Here is an 18,292-nt window from a genome sequence, read left to right on the forward strand (position 1 = left end):
GACACCTGCTTATTTTTGCATAACAGCAAAGAAGGGAAGCACTGGGACACATATGGACAAAACATTAACATCCCAAAGTGTCAAAACATACACAAAAAGTCAATATACATAATTGACACCATGATGAAAATGTCTGGCTAGAAAAAAAGCAGCTTCTTTAGGTATTTTCATGTTTCTCACAGCTTGTCTACGCTTTGATTCTGCGATACATTTCTGGAGGGATAATTGTGTCAAAACCACACCTCGGCTTCACACTCATCATAGTGTGCCGCTGCTGAAAAAATGGAACATGCGGGCCTTTATTCGTGTCTATTATGTGGTGAGCTGAGCCTATGATAATAAATCCTGGCATCCTGTCGGGGTCGTGGACTGTCAGTCTGAGTCTGGGCCTCAGCTCGGCCCCAGCAACAGAGGGTTACTTGTAAAACATGACGTGCCAGTGGGGAAGATCACAGCCGAGGCAGTTGCCTGGGAATGTGCTCTTGGTTTGTACACAAAGAATGCTGTCACTCTGCATCAGAGCTGTGTGATGGACAAACTTGAGTGTGTGTGTGTGTATGTGTGAAAGAGAGAGAGAGAGAGAGGCAAAACACACCTATGTCAAACACACCTCTGCAGGCGTATGCTCATGCGCACTGTGCAGCAGAGTAGACGCCAGTGAGTCTGGGCAGCATTCAGAAAGTGTGACTGTTTTTAACATCATCCCCTTTGCGTGTATTAAGAGAGCCACGGCGAGGACCCATCCCTGCCCTATGACTGCAGGGCTTGCCTTTGTTCTTCACCCGTAATACAGACATAATTACAAGCCTTAAAGAGCCTCCTCACCTTGCTTTCTCTCTCCCTCTGTGCCTCATACACCTCTTTTTGCCCACACCTTAGCCCTGACAGATACTCACATCCAGGACTCAATCCTCTGCATTCAGCTGCTAAAGTGCCTCACAAGAGAGCCGTGCACATGTGCCCCATAGGCCTCTTTGTCTTCAAAGCCTTGCGTTTTTGTGTTTATCTTCATTTGGCCCTCCCTGATCCCATTCATTGCATCAAAAAGTGCGACTTTGCTGCAGCCACAAAGGTTGTTTTCATGTCAATGACGTGGGCTCTGAATGTAACACCTGCTTCTGAAGCCAGTCAGCCACTCACTTGTTGCCAACTGCAAATATTGCCACCATAATCCCACCGCCAATAATGTTGCAGTAAATTCCTAATAGCCACAGTATTGCATTCTCTAGTGATATAATTTCCCAGTGAGGATTTACAGCTACAGGCCGTATGTGTGAAGTCAGAAACTTGTTGCCCACAATATGAAACTGGCCTCTCAGCAGCCTTTTTTGTTATTTAATTTTTTTTATTGTGACTGTAATTTCACTATGATAATAATTTGTGGCTTTGTTCTGGCTGGCTGCTCAGCTGAGGCCTGTGGGGAATTGGGAAGCGGTCCAGCCCCAAGCAGGCCTTTAGTGCTGCTGGATTCCCAGTAGTTGCAGGCAGGGTAGGACATGACCAAAATGACGGGGTTGGACAGCAGCTCAGCACCACGCTCGAACCCACCAAACACTCTGTTTATAATTTGACTGCAGCTATACAATGTGACATAGCTGAGATGAAAGGTGAAGTCTGTATCAAACTGTGACACATGGTGACTCTGATGGATTTGATTGCAGATGTAGCCTCAGTAGCAGGATATCTACACTTTCCCCCCTTCACTGTGTTTTCCTCCACCTGTGTATTGACTCTCTGCTTGAGGGCGAGTCAGTAAGGGCTGAAATATGGAGACAGGGCTCCTCTTTGAGCCTGTGGTCACAGTTTTCTCCCCCACTCCCACACTGTATCCACATGCACCTTGTGAGCTTTGCTGACTCTGCAGTCTGTGCCACAATCCCACCCTCTTTTGGCGGGTTTGTGTTTCCCTTATTTCATAAACCCTGAGATTTAGTTAGAAATAGTATGAGTGACATGTAGGCTGAGTATTTTTATATAATATAAAATTGAAATCAAACATCCTTTTGGGTTGTGAGGTTGGCATACATCCTCCTGGTTACCACGTCATGGAGATATTTACATTCATTCATTTTTAGAGTAATCACATAAATTATATAAACACACTGCGCTTGTTTTAAAGCATTTATCCAAACTGTGTTTTTGAATATCCACATTCTCTGGTGCCTGATTATTAATTATGGTTTCTGTGCATCAGTTACCCACTAATTTGGCTAATTTATATGTTCGAAACTAGAAGTGAGTGCTGAAATGAGGAGTAAAATTTGTAGCTGTCCTTCATAAAACAAGCCTGAGTCACCATGGTTGCTGGGTTAGCAGCCACAAGGCATGCATAATGGTGTGTGTATTCACTGAACACCAAACCTTCTGTCTGTAGATAATAAATCTTCTTTTTTTTTTTTTTTTAAATGGCAGCTCGACTTCTCAGCAAGAAATGTAAAATTTTATTATAGGCTATAAAAAAGTGAGTGTGCTTGCTGTAAAAATTAAAGGAGCAAAAATTTCAAATATAAAATATTTTCTCAGTGATCGCGAGGATTTTTGAAGTTAATCAGATACTCTTTATAGTACATTAAATCTCTGTTAGCCGGTGCCACAGCTGAAAAATAATGTTTTAATACACTCATATATTGGAATGTAGCCTACTTGTCATCCAAACAGAATTTCTAAGAAACTTGTCGAAGAAGAACACTATAGAAAACTATTATTAATGTAACAGATATTTAAAATGTTCTGGAGAAAATTAATGAACGAAACAGTGATAAAATCAAATTTATTTTGGTTCTTAATCTCAGATAAAATTAGTCTAATAGGTCTAACTTGTATTTAGATTGTATATACTCCTGCATTATGGACTGCACATGTCAGTTCCCTTTATATCATATCCATAAAAGAAGATTACGCATATTGTTGTCTGATTATCGAGCCTTTTGCAGTAATATATGAAACTTTTATTTTGAAAAGTATTACTATTATAATTATTTCGCGAAGTTATTACATTTCTTAAAGCAGATCTATTTCTAGGACAATACAGCAATATTAATACTGGCTTTAACACGTATTATTTGATGCTATAACAGACTTCGTGGCTTTGTAAATCAGACTTGAATGAAATCACTTCCAGTGACCAAATAATATTTATTTCATAATGTATGGAAGGAGGTCCCTCCTGGCTGCAGAGCCTCATCTTGTATCATATGTTAATGAAGTTAATGGTGGAGCTCCAGTGACAGCCGGCTGCTGAAGACCAATCAGAGAGCTCGCAGATGGAAGGCAGTATGTTTGAGGCTCTGCAGGCAGGAGGTGTTTGAAGAACCATGTCAGCTCCTCCAATGATGTAAAGAAGGATCCCTTTCGCTTTTATCCGATTTTTTACCTCCTATACAGCTGTGAAACATGCACACTGCAACTCATCACTGCGGGGAACGTTTTTTCACCAACAATTCATTGGACTTAAGTGTGGATTTGTTCCAAGTTTTCCTCGCTGTCCGACAGAACTCATGAAAACACTCTTCAGAGCGACGGGTTTATGGACTCGCGTATTAGCTAATGATGTCTATGGGTTTCATGCCTGACAGTCTGAATGCCTCAGATCCCTCCAAATCGGCCTTTCTAGAGTTTGGCCACGGACATCCGACGCACCAGCAGCACTCCCCCGGACTCTCTCACATTTACCCGGTTCATGGCTTGCACGCTGCCGGGCATTCCCAGCACGAAAGTCCTTTTCCTGGCAGCGCGTCCTATGGCCGCTCTTTGGGCTACGCCTACCCCGGCGCGGTTAACACTCATCCCCCGTCTGCTTACATGCCCTACCAGCACAGCAATCACAGCAACGGCAGCAGCCTGGCCCACAGCAGATTAGAACAGACAGGTATGTGTGGAAATCAAATCGAGCCTGACTAAATTGTTGTGTTAATAATGGCTGTAAAATTCTGATTTGCCATCATGCTTGAGCGCAATTACGCACGGGGCGCGCAATTTCCCTGATATTTTCCTGCTGATAAAAACAGTTCACTTGAGGGTTTAGTAAGTTAGCAAACACAAGCCACATTATTATCATATAGATATTGTCTTAAATGTAAATTTTAAGTAAAGACATGCACGTCAGCAGGAAGATTCTCACTCAATGACTTATGTCCCAACAAGGTCCATTCAGATTCTCCCTCTTTACCACTCATGTTATATAATGAAGGCAGATGGCGCCATTAATTTTATTGACCATAATTTTCTGTGGGTTAGTCCAATTATAGTCCATGTAACCCGAGTTTACCTCAGGAACTCTTTCTCTTTTTACCCTTATAGTTTGTGCACATTAAGAAAACAGAACTCCACTCATCTCTGTACTGAGCACTGATTCTCTACTTTAAAAACGATTGTTTTTGCATTCTGTGTTGCTGTAGTGTGAAGGGATCATCGTGATCCAGCGTATAATTGTTGTCAATACCATGAAAATCTTCCACCTAAAACATCACAATTTAATAAAACCATATTCTGATCATTTGTAGCTGTGTGATCAGATGATTTAAAAATGATAGAACTTATAGTTTTTGGCTTTCGGGCCCTGACACTTGTGTGTGTGTGTGTGTGTGTGTAGCATGCAGTGCAGGGCCTGTGAATTAAAGTAAAATCCAATCATTCGTCAGTGCTCTGCTTGTGTTTGAGATGGTGGATTCTGTTTGCTTAAAACACCTAGTAGTCTATGGCGACAGTAAAGACTGTTTAAACGTGACATCTGTGACTTTTCCTGTTTGTCTTGAACCTGAAGATTAAAAAAGAGCCATCAATCAAAACTCTTTTAAAATGTTTCTGTTTTCTGAACTTACAAGATCGCGAGAAGTCAGCGGTGATTGAGAGCAGGGACATTCGTCTAAATGGCAAGGGCAAGAAGATCCGGAAGCCTCGGACCATCTACTCCAGCCTGCAGCTGCAGGCTCTGCACCAGCGCTTCCAGCAGACCCAGTACCTGGCCTTACCGGAGCGCGCCGACCTGGCGGCCAAACTGGGGCTCACCCAGACTCAGGTGGGCCTTCAACTCTCCCTGCAGCCCTGAATGGATACTAGGAATGTGCAGGGTGGAGAATCGAGTATATATACATTACATTAGCTTAAAATCAATAATATTAATAATATAATTTAGGCCGGTAAAAAAAAAAAAAAATCAGCACAGTTTTAGTTTAAAATACCAGGCCTGCAGTATTTAGCATTTAGTGGCTTATTACAGAGCACTATAGTTTCATTCTTTAAAATAATAATTCATATTTAAATATCTTAAATTAATCTAATTTAAAGTACCCTGAAGCAAAATATCACAACGATAGAGGATGTTGTCAGGGTATTGAAAAGGAAACCTCTTATTTTCTGTATTATTGAGGATCACAGCGCTTCTGGAGATCAAATGAAAAACCAAATAGTTGTGATTTGTAACTCAATCCTTTAATGCATGCCTTATTTACTGTGCTTAATTTCGTGGCTGTATTTCCTTTGTCAGTCCTGGTCCTTGAAGTGTTCGCTGTGAATGAGGCATGACCGCAGTTAGATTTTTTAAAGTCATTACAGGGCTGCAAAATTATGGGTTGTGCAATAGTTTATTATGAATTACACCTCGTGAAAATAAAGCAGCGCCTTGTGAGGTGTATTTCATTTTATTTAGATTCTTTATCTTATTTTTTAATTTCTTTTTTGATATTTGTTAAGTTATATTTTTGTTTCTTGTATATGTAACGGCCCATTAACGCAAAGACCTGGTCTCGTGCGTACAGTATATTAGAATTCATCTTCACACACCTATACACACACGCGCGTGGAGCTGAACACACGCAATTTGTGAATGAATGTGAATTGTTAAATGTTGAAAACTTTGAAATATTAAAATGAGCAGTATGAGCACAATGTCACGTGCATCTGTGAACATATTTTGGACACAGACAGGTGCACGTGTAGTTGTCAATTTATCACTATCAAATGGGACAAAATGAGGACACACACACTCTCTCGCTCTCTGTCTTTCTCTTTCTCCACTTTCACAAAAATGACTCAGTTGTCTGGCTTTAGTTTACAGTTTCAAAATAAGAGATAAACATGTGAATCCACTCTGTCATCTGAGCTGCCTCCTGTTATATTTTTCTTAATCCCTCAACAGTTACCTCAATAATTACCTTCCACTTATATGCGGCCTTTGGTGTTGCCGTTTCTTAGATGTTTATGGAGTGATTCATCGGGCACTTTGGTGCGTTTTTATGAATATTCACACCATTGTTCTGGTGTTAAAAATAGCCATTTTCATTTTGAATCAGCAGAAATTTGCTGTGACCCACCGCCGCGCTCCTGGGGCTGTTTTCATTTCACAATACTCTGAGTCTCGGCCTGTTGCTGTCACACTCATGCATCATTGGACTCATAAAACAGCAACAATAAGAGGGCTCAGCTTTAATGGATTACAAGTACCACTCAACCATGAGGCTTCATGGATAACAATACGCCAATAACAGGCCTGGGATTTGCAAAAACAACACGGAAAAGATGAGGGTTATGAGGAGTTTTCTTTTTTTATTGTTCACAATATTCACTTCAGGCCAATTCTGAAAAGTCTGTTGAGTTTAATTGGGGGAAATATGCTCATAAAAAGCCATTCGCAGTATTATTTCCTTTATATTGCTGCTGATTATTGACCGCAGTGACAATTATGTGCATTTTCTCCTTTTAGGTGAAAATATGGTTTCAGAATAAGCGCTCCAAGTATAAAAAGATCATGAAGCATGGCAGCGGATCAGAGGGAGAACATCTCCACAGCACCAGCTCCATCTCCCCCTGCTCCCCCGGGCTGCCCCAACTTTGGGAGGTTTCCATGGCGAACAAAGGAGCCTCGATGCACCCAAACAATTACATGAACAGTTTTGGTCACTGGTATCCAAACCACCACCACCCTCATCAGGACGCGATGCCCAGGCCTCAGATGATGTGAGTTGAGTGGGTTGTGTGTTTTTTTTTTCGGTGCCAGGTGCTCGGGCCTGGAAGAAGCGCACTTGCAGGCTGCACTGAACTCACTGGTTTCCCTCAAGGCCTCCTCACACGAGAACTGAACTTTGTTTAAATGTGTGATTAATAGAACTTGTTCATATTCACTGTATTTCGTGTGCGTTTGGAATTATAATTTCACTGCAAAATCCTACCAGGCATTAAATGCTTTCTTTTCTTTTTTTTAAAAAAAAACATAGATTTGTTATAATGTCGCTGCAACCTCTATTGCACGGCCTCAACTCACTGACATGTGGATTATAGTGTTTGCAGTTTACTAAGAGACTCTGGATAAAGGAGCTTTAAAAATATTTTGTGTGCACGGGTGTATTTTATTAGTAACAGGGTTTCAGCTGCATGGTCCAACAAATGCTACACGAGCGTTATTCAAATAAATGTCTGCCGGAGTGACGGTATTATGATTAATTTGTCCTGTGACGTTTGTTTCGGGAGCTGCTTCATCCGTGAAATGTTTTCACTGTCGAATATTGATTTTAATAGATGGGAGTTGGGTTTTATTCACGAAACTGTTAAAGAGCAGCTGACTGCTCACACGAGTCCAGATTAAAGACACCCGGGCTCAGCTGTGAGACGCTCATGAACAAAGACGTTTAAATGCATTCCTGATCTGTGAATAAAACTCGGTATCTCCGGTTTAATGTATAGAAATAGTTAACAACAGCTCAGCCCGTGTGATGATTCATAGCTTAGATATCAGCTGTCTATTGTCCATCAACACGTCTGCGTTGCTATTGAGAGAAATCTTATGTTTTGTCAAAACACTGGAGGCTGATTCCAGTTCAGAAAGAAAATATTGGTTGCTTATATATTATCCACTGTTAATTTTTTTAAAAGTCCCTGCTTTAGGAAAAATACTTTCAGATTAAAACCAACACAGCCCCTCTATCCTAAAGGGGAAAAGTAGTTCCCAGGATGGTGAAGCACAGAGATGTGGCACATTTACGCACGGTGCTCAGTCTAACTTTAACTCTCTGGACAAATGGGCTGTGTCATCACGTGCCTTTCAGATTGTCCCTCTGAATTTCAAAAGTCAGAATTACAGCAAAAAGACAGTCTGATATTTTTTCTAAAACTACATTTTTCAGATATCCAGGCTGCGTCTCTGATATCAAAAGGGACTGTTTTCGCCCACTGTAAAAGAAGCGCGAGGGAACATCTGAGGCAACATCCTTATTTTTTCACCAGGGAGAGAGTCATGCCGTGACGAGAGGAGAGGAGAGAGGACATGCAAGCAGGCACTTTAACGATATTTCCCCCTTCCCCCTCAAGTGAGCTCAAACTCGCCGCTGTCATAATAAAATGACAAATAGCTGTGCTATCCCTCCTATAAACTGCGCCTGATTTATAGTCGTTTGCACTGATTTGCACATTCTGGCACTTACACTGTTTAAACACAGAAAATTAGTTATTTATGCCTTTGCAAACACTTTTGCCGCACTCTGGGCTGGCGTTCTTGATTAAATAGAGGGCTGAGCTCTGATTAATGAAGCTGAACAGTCCGTTAAAGACTAGTCTGTTGGCTTCTTTTTATCTGTTTCATCCATCACCCTGCTGCCTTGACTGTCTGGCAAACATTAAGTACGATTTGTCTGATTTCATACTCAGGGATTAGAAAAATGACTAACCTATCATACACAGATATTTTCTCCTAATATTACTAGTATTACTGAGAATTACATCTGTTAAATATATATATACTTCTATTACAGGTGCAGCTCTTCATGTGTGATGTCATTTTTAAGGGTTATGATGTCCAGTTTTCAAAGGATTTCCATGCATCAGCAAGGAAATAGTTTGCAGGATGCATGCACAAAAGTTAGTTTTAACCACATCAACTAAATATCAGTAAATTAACTGAACTTTAATTATGCTATTTCTCGATGAGGCCTGGCACAGCTGTTATTTTTAAGATTTTAATTACAGCAGAGCCACTGAGTATACTTTCATATATTACTGCATTCAAATATAACATGCTGTACCTGCAACTGACTATATTCAAGCAGCTATCAGCGCCATATCACTGCTACACTCAGGCATACAGGCTACATTCACTCCCGCCTTACCTCAATCAGAGAAGTGCAGCCTTGTTCAGGAGGTTTTAAGCCTGCAGTGGTGTTTCCCGTGAAGAACAAAGCCACACCAGAGCCCTGTGTTTTCACTCCTCCGAGCCGATTTTCTCACATAACGACAAGCATTGTGTTACATTAACATCTCCTTCTTTATATATATATACACACCCTTGTGCCCTTGTCCTCATTCCTGATGATTATGTGCCTTGTTAAACATGCAGGCCCGGGGAAGAAGAGGCAAGCATTGCTGAACCAAGTGACAGGGCATCAGGGAAAATTATAGGCAATTTCACATCTCCAGATTAGAATAATGGCTTGTGGAATTGGACAGACAAGAGTAGGACCTTTCAAACAGGGGCCAATTATCATGCAGGCAGATTGAAGGGAGAGTGAAAAGGCTCCTCGTGTAATAGACAAGCTAAGAGGAGGGGATGGAAGGCTGGGAGATGGGTTGAAGGGTAATGATAAAGGCAAGTCTGACTGTATCAATGCTGTGGATGGTCTGGGGTTATCAGATACGAGGTGTCTGATGGGTTTTAATTGCAGGATAGCAATAAGAGAGAAAATAGCTTGTTATTAAATCCCAGTTGCTTTGAATGGGCAAACGGCGAAGCAGGTCTCCGGGGTGATTATTGTTATTAGCTTGAGTGATCTGACATCTCGGGTAATTGTGAGCCACATCCCTGTTAGAGAGAGTGAGTGCATGATTTGGTTTCATCTGAAGGAAAGGCTTGACTTAGTTTTCAGGCATGATGCACACACACACACACTCTCACACTCTGGAGGGATTAAAAGGTGGAATACAGTTTGGCAGGCAGAAAGGCATGCACACACACTGAGATTAGATTCAAACACTGGATTCAAACAGGCCAGGCACGCCCGAAAGATGAAAAAATGGGAGTATAATTAGGAATTACAATTTTTTTCCCCCCTTTATTTTCTATTATTTCACCCGCATTTTACAGCTTCTATTGACTGTCTTTTTACTTTAACCTATGTCTAAAGGCCAAATGTTAAGATTTTTAAGTCAAGGTGAGCTCATGCCACAGCAGCACTGAGCCAGCACCACTAGGAAGGTTTTATCAGGATGTGTTGACTGGCTGCTGTGAAGCATCAGCCCAGCCCAGCCCAGTCCAGCTCTGGCCTGAGGTCAGCCAGGGTTCACGAGTCCACAGCTGTCAAGGATGCCCCCCCCCCCATCTCATCCCAGTTTGCAGCAAAATGGACAGAGTGAGTGATCCTAATGCAGCCGAGGATGCGGCCCAGGCCCGGGCTAAGTGTCAGACAGCTGCTGAAGTCTTTCCATAGATGCATTTCAGTTCTCGACCTCCATCTCAACCCATATCGCTGGACCTCAGAGACAAGTGCTGACACCACACTGTTGACTGTTGCAGGAGGTGGGGAGGTTATGAGGGCTTACAAGGGCCTGGGCACTGGATCTATTTAGGGTGCTATGATGCTGTGCCACACAGAGATCATATTCAAGTTCAGCAGTTCACCTCCATGGCTACTTACACTTGTTAATGTTTAGGAGATGACATATATGGACATGTCTGACAGCCCACACACACAAGTGCGGCCCGTAGCGAACACACGTTTGTCTTCGGCACAAATGTTTCCCCTGACAGCCACGGCCGAGGGGCCACACACGCTGAGGGAACCACCGAGGGGAGATCACATGTACCCTTGATGAGATTTCATTGATATTAAAATGCAATAGTAGTCATGCTGCTTTTGTCAAATCAGCACAGTGCACTGACATGACGAGTGATGCTATAGACAACTGGTGTTGAGTTCAGGGAAATAAAGACATTAGGGAAATAGGATTAGGAGCTGTGACACTTTGCAGTTTGTTTTTTGTTTTGTGGCAAAATGATGAGAGAATGTGTGTGAAGTTTGGTAGAAATGTGCTCACTGCATTTTAAAAAAAAAATCATTTTTAGATTAAACTGAATCTGACAGGTGTAAAATATACCAGAAAGTGTACTAAAGCCTATTATGTTAAATTTAATATGTTGATTTTTGAGATCATAGTCCAGTAAAACTACCACATGATTAATCCAGAAGAAACTGGGAAATATGTATTTTTTGAAATAACAGGCTTCATAGTTGAAATTATAACAAAAGCCCATTTGAATCAGGCTTAAAATAAATCAACATAGATGAATAATTTGAAAATAATGGCTAATATTAATTATATTTCAATTATATGCCTTAACATTCCTAAAAGGTTTATATTGTATATCATATATAAAATAATAGAAATAAAGCAGCTAAAGTCAAATCCTGGTCATTTCAGCTGGAAAAATATTTGTTCAAAGAATATTTAATCTTACAAATAATTTGTTCTATGTTTCACTAAATATTTATTTTTCTCTAAATAGATTAATGATATAATGGTTACACTTGACTGTGATGTAGACGAATCTGCTATCCAGAATTGTATTGAATTAAATAAGATAATTTGATCATTAGTAGTGGTAATGGTGGTGTATTTATTCCAACATATTTTCTCTTGATGCAAGTCAATAAAATAAAAAGACTGAATTGATCCAATTTTAAAAAAAGAAAAAAAAAATCAGGGCACATTGTGTGACTTAATTATAGAAGCCACCTGTGAAGCTGTAATATTCTTAAATTACAGTGACAACGCTAAGTTTCATACAGTAACACCTCCAGTCACAGGCGCATACCACTGTAGTTACTACAAGAGGTAGAAAAGGTTAATAAACTTCTAATGCCGTGAGGACATTTTCTTTTCGTGCGTAATGGCGCCTTGGTGGTCCATGTGGATAAGATCGTCATTAGCGGTTTGTCCTTCATGTATTTTTTTGTGCAGCATATTTAATAATGCATGGTTTATGTGGCCAAACTGAGGTTATTGTCCGCTGTCGTTAGTCATTAGTTTAGAAGACGCTGAAAGAGAGGTTGTTTTTTTTTTCCTAGTGTCTCATTGTCGATGTCATAACAGTCATTATCGGAGTAGCTGTCTTGTTTTTCTTGCATCTCTCAGCTAATTAATATCAGTGTATTCTCCAGGTTTCACATTCGCCACAGTCCCTCCCACGAGGCTGTTGCATCACCTGGTAAGACCTTTTGCCTAAATTTTAAAAGAGTATGTTTTACCATTTAGAATGGAAAATATCTTTAAATTCAGGACTACATGCACGCCATGAGGTGAATGAGCAAGAGTAAAAACCTGCTTACTTGGGAGTCTTGGGTCTTTTTTCAGTAGAACTACTTTTGCCAAATGCAATAGAATGAACTCCAGTGTCTAAAGTGAAACGCTCAGAAAATACAAAGGGGTTGTGTTTTCTTATACCTTCAATATTTGGCAGCGTTTCTATCCATCCTGCTGTGCCTGTTTGTGTGTGTGTGAGCGCGCGCGCGTGTGAGATGCCCCTCAGGCAACAGACTTTCTTCACCCCGGCACACCCCCACCCACCACCCACTCTCTCTCTCCCTCTCTCTTTGTGCTGAAGTCTCTCTTGTTATCTGGCAACAGAATAGTAATAAAACCGAGTGACTCCAACATGTCTGCATGTATGTCGCCTCCTACTGCAGCGCTTTGCACGCAGCTCACACAACAGAGTCAGTTCACTGCACTCTAAACTATTATAGTCCAGACGTCTGGGCAGAAAGTAAAGCATTTATATTTTGGGGAGAATGAGATAAATAACGTTTTTGATCAGTAGATAATGAGGTTTAGAAAAATATCAAAACAGGTGGAAAAAATTGGAACTAAATTACGAGTCCTTATTGCAATATTCATTAATAAACTCTCACTAAAATCCACTTCCCAGTATACTATGGCACTATATTCAGGTGGAACAGTAATTATTAAAACCTAAAGATACATTTTGTTATATAATATGAATTAAGTTGCTTCTAATGCAAGAAATTAGGAACAAGTTTATCATTATTTTAGATGACTGATCTAACATTTTTTATTTGATTCACAAAAACTACTCAAACTGGTGAATCTAGTTTGTAGTAATGAAAATGACTTCACCATACTGCCTTTCTCCTTTTTGCACCGAAACATTTCCTGCGTTGTTTGCTGTAATTTAAGGTGACGTTGTCTTCACAGGCCCTACATTTAATCATGTGCACGGTTTGTTCCTGCTTCTCAAACAGACTCTTTAGAAAGGCGCTAGACACACAACATGCAATTAACACCTTTATTCAATTGACAAGAAGGCAACAAGTGGACTAATTACATGAATATAAAATGGTTTTGGAAGCACCATAGTGCAGTCGTTCCGTTTCAAATATGATCATAGTGGTTCTGCATATAAACACATATTTACAGCCTTCGACGTTTTGTACAAATCCATATAAATATGACCTGAGTGTTTTTTACGCGCTCTCTACAAACCTGGATGCATGATTTGAATATAGCATGGATCAACTGCACAGTTTTGTCAATATTCGGTTTGTGGTTAGGCTACTTGTTTAAAAAAAAACTTTGCATATTCATTTACAAAAGAAGTTAAGGAAATACAACAGAAGCGATAAATAATTTAAAAAACCACGCCAGATGTCCGTTAAATATGCTGCCACAAGTGATCAGAAATCCCTTATGTGCTTTGTGAATGGAAAACCCAGTTCTGAAACATTCTTGATCATCCAAAAAACCCCAACAGCAATGTTTCACTTCAGGTCTACTCCCGGTCCAGTCAACCATTGCTCTGCAGAGTCATTGTGGAGAGACCTCGTTTGTGGGGGAGAGAAAAAAAATATCTGGATAAATCTTGAGTCATTGTTAATAAACAGCTCCCACGCTTTGCTGCGGGACTGGGTGGTGCACGGTGCCCGGGTGCTGTAGGTGTGATCCCTGCTGGTACCAGTGGTTGTTATAATCCTCCAGGTATGGTGGCGACGAGCTGTGCGTCGGCTGTGGGACCTGAGGTCTGCTTATCGGGGTGCTCTGAGGGGTGCTGTTCTCCCACACTGCGGGGGAGGGCGGGGAGTTGCAGGCCATGGAGTCGCTGGCGTTGGGACTGTGCTCCAGGGGGACCTCGCCGTTTTTGTACAGCTTCTTGAACTTGGACCTCCGGTTCTGGAACCAGATCTTGACCTGGGGAAAGAGCGTGTACATTAATAATGATGCAACAGGAAATTCACACTTGAAGAGCTGTTGTTTCCTTTCATGTAAACTTAACAAAAACGCGGTTGTACAGTAGTTTACTGAGAGATAACAGAGCATTTTTAATTGTTCAACTTAAATAAAATAACTAAGAGACATACAAATCCAGTGTCCGTTGTGCGTAATTACGCACAATTATGGACCGAACTGTTGACCATATTTTGAGAGTCCTGACCTACGTGCCTACAAAAGTACTGCTGAATTAGAGATTTTCAGGTGTTAACACCGGGCTTACCTGCGTCTGAGTGAGGCCGAGCTGAGCCGCCAGCTCCGCTCTCTCGGGCAGAGCGAGGTACTGCGCCTTCTGGAAACGCCTCTGCAGAGCAGCGAGCTGGTAGCTGGAATAGATCGTCCTCGGCTTGCGGATCTTTTTCGGTTTTCCATTCACCATGCGGACCTCGGGCTCTGGCTCTTCTTTCACTACAAAGTAAAACAAAAAAATAAATGAGCAAAACGGATCACTACGGCAGCTCAAAGATCCACTCAAAATCTAACATTTAGAGCATTATGGATTAGGAAATTCTGAGATTAAGAATATTTCATCGTTTGAATGTGGCAAAAATTGCTTTAAACTTAAAACAAAAATATGGTAACTTCAAATCTTTGGAAAACACAAATAGCACACAACAAAAGTCAAAACTGAATCTCTCAAACAGATCATTTTATTTCCCAAATCTCCATTTTGGCACGCCAGTGTTAACATGTTAAAATGGATGGAGTGAATATTATTAGCTTTAATCAAACCATCATTGTTTTATGACCGGCTGTTAATGACTGGCTCATTCCCAAGAAGGCTGTTAAAACATGACATTAACACCATGGTGTTAGACTACCGCTCAACAAATGTTCGGTTTTTTTACATGTAGATACGTAATAAATCAAGTATACTGGCAAGTGAATGTTACACTGAACTTGTGAGGTAAAATTTATGAAGACATGAAAGAAAAAATGTGATTTCTCTCCAGTCGACATGTCACTGCATATTCACTCCACTCTCCAGTTTTTCACAGAAGTGTGTGAAGAGAAACTGAAATTAAATATGAAATAAAACTAAAATAAAACTTCATATGCTAAAGTACTAGTGTAATCGTGGCTGTTTTACTAGCAGATCTCAGCCCATGTACACTGGAGATAAAGACGGTGGCAGTAAAATAAAAAGTGATTATCTCAACATTTACCTGAGCTCGGAGGCGAGGCCTGCAGGTGATCTCTGTTGTAATGTCCGTACTGTCTGTAGCTATTCGTGTAGGGGTATTCAGATTTGGTGGCGTAAGCTCCAGCGGCTCCCATTCCGTTCAGATTAAACTGATGGTGGTAAGAGTTCATGGGCTGTCCGTACGGTTGGCTCTGATAATATTCGTGGTGGCCGTGGGACGTCTGTCCGCTGTAGTAGCCCATGTCCGTCACCGACGACTCGGGGAGAGTAGGAGAGTCCTTGGAGTTCGGGTGGCAACTCATAGATCCTGGTAGATCGGTCAAAATACTCGCAATCTTCTTCTCGTACGTCTGTCCGGCGCTCATGGTGAAAGCAGCCCTCCAGAGTAAACCAAATCCACCGGTGGATTCTTTCTTTCTGTTGAGGAATGCGCAAAAGCAAAAGCGTAATAGAGAAAACAACTGGTGTGTGCGTGTGCGTTCTTTAGACGCACGGCTTTGGAGAGCTTACACTCCACTGAAACTCTCCCAACTGCAGAAACTTGGTTGTGGCATCGCTCAGCTCCTGTGACACAGAGTTATAGAGAGCGGGGCTGGATGCTGCCTTCCCATTGGCTCCGCTGTTTTTCCCCCCTCTTGCGCTCCAGGCGAAGTCGTGGTGAAACCCAGCCTTCAGCCAAGAGCGCCTGTGCGCACATACCTAAAAGTTTTTTCTTTAGATTTGCATTTACCTGTTCTCTGGGTTAACATGCAGCTCTGAAGGGCCTTTAGGGCCTGTATGTAAAAACACATACTTACACACACAAGTGCCAATGGGTCCAGTTTTTCTCCAAGATGCCTCTTCTACAGGGTGGCACCAAGATGTTACAACACAATAGTCAATAGTATCCCCAGAGTCTTTCTAAAGCCAAATCCTGCAGCCAGACCGTCTCCTTAATGTTTTTATGCAATGTTTTCTTAACAGTGCCTAGAGATCACACTTTATTCAGCCTATTGAAAGGCTGCCAGCCGGTCTCCCACAGACTCCTATTGTCATTCAAAGGTGCTGGCGGACAGTGAACTCTACCTGAAATAGATGGAACAGATATGCAAAAGCCTCGTTCAACTGATATTGCCTGCGGGTAAATTCCTCTTCACTGTCCGTGTTGTGTTTGAATGTGTAAATGCAAATTTAATCAACACTGTCCAGAAGAAGATGATGGTAAAGAACTGTACTACCTCAAAGTAAACAATATGGAGAGTAAACAGTCTGCAGTAAATCATTTTATTTTCGTTTATTTTGAGGAATATCTTGCTTAAGAAAATGGAAAAAATATTGTGTCTCTTTTAATTCAAACAGGAAATTTTCATTCTATTTTTTCTGCAGCTTTTGCTGTCAGCTGAAAGCACGGTGCACAGCGCCCCCTGCTGTACCCATTCGTAAATGTAACTTCAGTTCTCTGCCTGCAAAATAGATAAATGTAGATTCACACAAGTAAAGATGTATAAACTGTGTTTTGCCGGTAACTACCATTATTTCCTATTGTTACATTTACCGTTTTCACAGACCTCAATTTCAGGTCTTTAAATAACAATTCTGATAGAGCATGCGCCTCCTCAGCAGACCCTCATGTCTTATAAACTTCTGCCATCTTTCGGTAGGTTTCTGTAACGCTGGTGAAATGTTTTAAAGGGTCCGATGACCAAAAATAAAGAAATAAACAGAATAAAGGCACATTGATAGAGTAGTTTTGCCTATTATGTCAAAACCTGAATGTTGAAGTTCACAAAAACAAAAGATGGCACCTCTACTGTAAATCGTTTCCATCATTTTGTGGCAAATCAACTGCTGATAACCAATAACAGAACACACAGATTCATTTGATTTGTCCAAGTTAAAGTCTGGTTTTTGGTAAATGTGTTTCCACCCAGTGTCAGTGACAAAAGAAAAAATTTAAGCATTAAATAACAGCTGCAATCTGAGTCTGACCACAAATGTGTAAATAGTCCCTTCTGAAGCTGGACTGGTTAACGTGCCTCTCTATTGTGTCGTTAGTGTCAAGTATTATAAAGCGGTGACAGACCTTTTTAGTCACATGTTGTCTGATGTTGCTGAAGTTTCCTCCCCTGCCATTTGAGGGCGCCAACACACAAAGCTGAATTGTGCAGATTTATCTCAGCAGACACAAACAGAGGAAAGTTGTTGTGAATCACATGAATGACTGCAGGAATGTGTTTTATTGTTTTCATGCAAAGGGAACAGTGACAGTTTTAGTTGTGTTGTTGCCCCACAGTTTCACTGGATAGACACCAGCAGAAATCTTCCAGTGGTTTTCAAAATACCTGTTTCTATTTGTAGTAAAAGCATTACGCTCAGATGCTTTTTGTCTTCAACTGACAGTCAATCAAATAAGAGATTAGACATGTATCTCAGCCCATGATTTTTAATTTTTCTGTGGTAAGAAAATCATTAATCACATCACATTAGAACATCATGAACCATTAGTTTCTTTCGAGCATAAGTATTTTTTGCCAAATGCCCCCAGCCCTGACAGCATATCTCAGCATGCCTGAGACAGACTGTGCGTGCCTCAAATTGCCTCAAGTCTCTTGAGTTTCATACAATGAAAGAGCGCTGCCGTAGTTTGTATGACACTAGATAAATGAGGGAATAACATGAAAATAAAACTCTCTTCTTCTCTACGTGAATATCCAGATCAAGTGTGCATTTGATCAAAGTACAGAAATGTCTCAAATACATGAGCAGAACAAACATACACACACTTTCAAAATTTACAAGTTACCAAATCTGTCACTGAGTAACAGTTCACCAAAATATCCTCAGCCTGACAGTCATGAATGTAAAGTGTGCATAACCTGCTGTTTTATTGTAAAATAGTCAGGCTTT

General features: G+C 41.0%; 2 protein-coding genes across 2 annotated transcripts; one reads left to right on the forward strand and one right to left on the reverse strand.

Moving 5' to 3' along the window:
* The first annotated feature begins 3,036 nt into the window (after nt 1-3,036).
* dlx4b (distal-less homeobox 4b) lies at nt 3,037-7,446 on the forward strand. Its single transcript, XM_018665040.2, has 3 exons — nt 3,037-3,868; nt 4,824-5,017; nt 6,701-7,446. Exons 1-3 carry the CDS (start codon nt 3,547-3,549, stop codon nt 6,956-6,958), a joined length of 774 nt encoding a protein of 257 aa, XP_018520556.1. The 5' UTR covers nt 3,037-3,546; the 3' UTR covers nt 6,959-7,446.
* A 5,822-nt stretch (nt 7,447-13,268) lies between these two features.
* On the reverse strand, nt 13,269-15,974 carry dlx3b (distal-less homeobox 3b). The gene is made up of 3 exons (XM_018665030.2): nt 15,429-15,974; nt 14,486-14,670; nt 13,269-14,181 (listed from the first exon to the last, which is right to left on the reverse strand). The coding sequence occupies exons 1-3, from the start codon at nt 15,769-15,771 to the stop codon at nt 13,867-13,869; spliced, it is 843 nt and encodes a 280-aa protein (XP_018520546.1). The 5' UTR covers nt 15,772-15,974; the 3' UTR covers nt 13,269-13,866.
* Nucleotides 15,975-18,292: the final 2,318 nt, after the last annotated feature.

Source organism: Lates calcarifer, linkage group LG23 (genome assembly GCF_001640805.2).
Source record: "Lates calcarifer isolate ASB-BC8 linkage group LG23, TLL_Latcal_v3, whole genome shotgun sequence".
Taxonomy (NCBI): domain Eukaryota; kingdom Metazoa; phylum Chordata; class Actinopteri; family Centropomidae; genus Lates; species Lates calcarifer.